Source organism: Medicago sativa, chromosome 7, assembly GCF_051527215.1.
Source record: "Medicago sativa cultivar Bolivia chromosome 7, Bolivia_mono, whole genome shotgun sequence".
In the NCBI taxonomy this organism is placed as follows: domain Eukaryota; kingdom Viridiplantae; phylum Streptophyta; class Magnoliopsida; order Fabales; family Fabaceae; genus Medicago; species Medicago sativa.
The window spans coordinates 94,516,148-94,519,672 of NC_140755.1; the positions used below are offsets into that span (position 1 = coordinate 94,516,148).

Genomic DNA, 3,525 nt, shown 5'->3' on the forward strand with positions numbered 1-3,525 from the left:
TCATCGTGAAAATATCGTTGGCCAACCATTATAATATGGAGAAATATATACTCCCTCCGTTTTAAAATGAGTGTCGTTTTAGGTGTTTACACACAGATTAAGAAATGCAATGATTAAAAGAAAGAGAATGATTATTTTACCAAATTATCCTTATTAACTATTGATTAGTTTTAAAAGTAATACTTTGGAAGTAGTGTGCAGAGTATTAATTGGAGGGTACAATTGAAAAGAAAAAGTTATTATTGCATTGGAAACTGAAAGCGACATTCATTTTGAAACAAATTTTTTTTGGCTAAAGCGACACTCATTTTGAAACAGAGGGAGTATTTTTTTATGAAAGGCCCTTTGGATTATATAAGGATTTGGATTAGATGCACTAACTGGGTCTGTGTTTTGGCCATTTGATCTGAGTTGATGGTTGAGATAGGTTGGTTAACCATGTGAAATTGACCGCGTAATCTAAACTATCGTATCCTAAATCAACAACCAAGATTGCCCATAGCTTAAAGTTGAGTGTTGCGGTAACTGAAACAGATCCCAGTCCCTTAAATAATGCAGGATGGGAATATTACCACATGCAACGCAACTGGCATATTTCTTCCTAAAAAACAATCTGGCAATTGGCATACCCATAATTCTTCTCACCGCCATTCATATAAACAACTATAGCTGTCCAGTAAAATAAAACCGCAGAACATCTGACAGGTTCAACTTTCCTCATTATTGAAATTATTGTGTCTTCTTTTCACTGGTTTTAAACAATCAGCGGCTTGGTGCCCTGCAAAATTAGTATGCCCTCTACATCATAAAATGGGATCCTGACATAGAAGCAGTAAACTTAGTATGTCAATTCTACTTGATTTCGGTGTATAAATTCAATGTGGAGATGTGGAATGAAGAAATTTATGTTATGAAACAATGCAATGTTTGTTAGTTAATTTATATATTTTTTTGAGTCGGGCATCCTTCCCTTGCAATTGAATAGACTAATCATTTGAACCGAATAGTATCGCAGCAAGTGAGTGACAAAACTAATCTCCCTCCAAAGATTTAACGTTTCTGCATCCTCAGAGTTGGATTCGAATCCATGACCATTAGTAAACCTGAAAGAGAACCTTAGCATGTCACCAAATGCTCTTAGGTCAACATTATATGTTTTTTATTTTATTTCTCCACCCTTGGTATGGAGAACAAAATGACTTTCTTTTTTTAAAACGATATGTCCTTCGAAACTATCAATTACTCCCTCCGTCGTTCGTTTCACAATTATTGTCTGTTTAATATTTTTTCTTTTTTTCAAAATAATTGTCACTTTACAATATCAATGCAACATTTATTATTTTTTCCCATTATTATACCCTTATTTATTGAATTTCATACAACTTAACTGAGTATTTTAGTAAATGCAACTAATTTTACTATTGAAATCAACACAATTAATCATTTCCTTAATAATCGTGCACAAACCTTACACGACTAATATTGTGAGATGGAGGGAGTATATAACTATAACAACAAACAAGAGACTAGATTATTTTTGTTCAATCAGACAAATCGATTGGTCTATTTTAAAAGATCTTTTGTGAGCTATGACTCGAACCTCCACGTAACGTTTAGTCTAATAATTTTGATATTTTTTTTGTCGGTTTCACTAAAAACTACATTTCTAAACAATTAAACATTCTCTCTCTAATTTTCTTCTACCTTTTGTTATTTCACTTTCTTTCATTTCTTTGTGGAAGTTATTTCACTTTCTTCCTACTACTCATAAGTCGATCCTATTTTATAATATAAGATAATTAGATTATTTTGTTGGTTCTAAATATATAATAAACATAGTTCACTTTTTACAATATTAATGATCGATTTTTTTATACCCTTTATTTTATGGTAAATTCTATTTTAAATATAAATCCATCTTTCTTATACTATAAAAATATTAAAGAGTACTATTTATTTTTTATTTTAAAATTAGCTTTAACTTATTTGAATGTACTTTCTCAATCTTTGTAATTTACACTTTTGTTTATTATAAATATATAGATAAATAGATAAGGATGAAGCAGCCATGAATCACAACGAGAAACACCTTGAGCATATAATAACCACTTCTACCATTTTTCCAGTTTAACTCAACTACATGAACAATATTTCGACGTTAACTACATGAGTATTTTGCCTCAATAAAATTTGATGAATAATGAGCACATATACATATAAAACATCTTAATATATCCATTCTTTCAAAAAAAAAAAAGAAGAAGAAGCTTAATATATCCATCCATCTCAAAAACGCGATGAAGATATAGGATCATAACTCATATATATAAGATCAAATTAATATTGTATTCCTTAATTTCACATTAATTCTATCATATTTGTGGAAGAATTTAAGTCGTTGCAACAGTCACAAACAATACATTATACATGTTTGAGACGAAAGTATACAAATTCACAATAGGTAGAACTATCCTCTTTCAAATGTCTACCTATGTAAAAATCAAATTAATGTTTATATACTAAAAAGAATATTGATAGTTTTGCACTATCTGTATTCATAAATGTGTGAAATTTTGTCACGTATCATTAGCGAAGCCGGAGCCGAAAGACTTGTCTAAATATAAATTGTTGAACCCCCAGAAGTGTTATGAAGCTTCACTATGTCGATTCTCTATAATCTTTTGAAGTTCTTGAGGCTTACATGGCAATGCAATAGCACCCTTTTGTTGATAACCATACTCATCCTTAGCTTGCTCCAAAAGTTTCATGAAATGAGGATTTCTTAAGTATTCCAACTCAAGAACAAATCTCTTTGTTTCTTCACCTTGCATTGCAATAACCGCAAAATACCCTTCAGGCACTGTTGTTGCTGTTTCACTCTCTTCATCATCAATGTCTCTGATTCTCAAATAATCAGCTCTTTTTGTATATGCTTTACTGATTTCCAAGAAATGAAGACCCTTTAGTACCTTTGATATCAAATGCTTAAGCTTCAACTTCTTTGTAACCTCCATATCACTAAATTTTTCTAAGACAATGACAAGGGGGTGTGAGTTGAAGTAAATTAATACGTACAATCTATGATTTGGAAGTTTCAGTTAATTACAAGTGTTGAATATTGTAGCGTAAGGTAGAGTGAGTGGGATTTTATAAAGTAGCTTTATTTTTGGTGAAAGGAAAAACACACGAAGTTTCTAATTTCATTTTCTAATAACCTTAGACTATAGTACATGTCATATTCATACCGTGTTTTTTTATGCGACAAATCATTTAATGCAATTTAGACGCGTCGGTTTCATCCCTAAACTTTTACGCGGTACTATGTTCGTAGCTAAGATAGGTACTACGAGTACGTTCTTTGTTTTAGGCCTAATTTGCTGTCTGCATGGCTGTCACATAATATATGGCATGACATTCTATTAATGGATTTATATTTAGTTTATTAGTGGTTGACACAAGTAATCAGACCTTTAACTTGCACTAACATTGACTTATTTGAACTTAAAATTTTCACAATCGCATAAA

General features: G+C 31.1%; 1 protein-coding gene across 1 annotated transcript; it reads right to left on the reverse strand.

Annotated features, from left to right (window-relative positions):
- Window positions 1-2,395: 2,395 nt before the first annotated feature.
- On the reverse strand, window positions 2,396-3,128 carry LOC146910549 (auxin-induced protein X15-like). The gene has a single exon (XM_085727342.1). The coding sequence runs from the start codon at window positions 3,012-3,014 to the stop codon at window positions 2,646-2,648; it is 369 nt and encodes a 122-aa protein (XP_085583468.1). The 5' UTR covers window positions 3,015-3,128; the 3' UTR covers window positions 2,396-2,645.
- Between the last annotated feature and the right edge of the window lie 397 nt (window positions 3,129-3,525).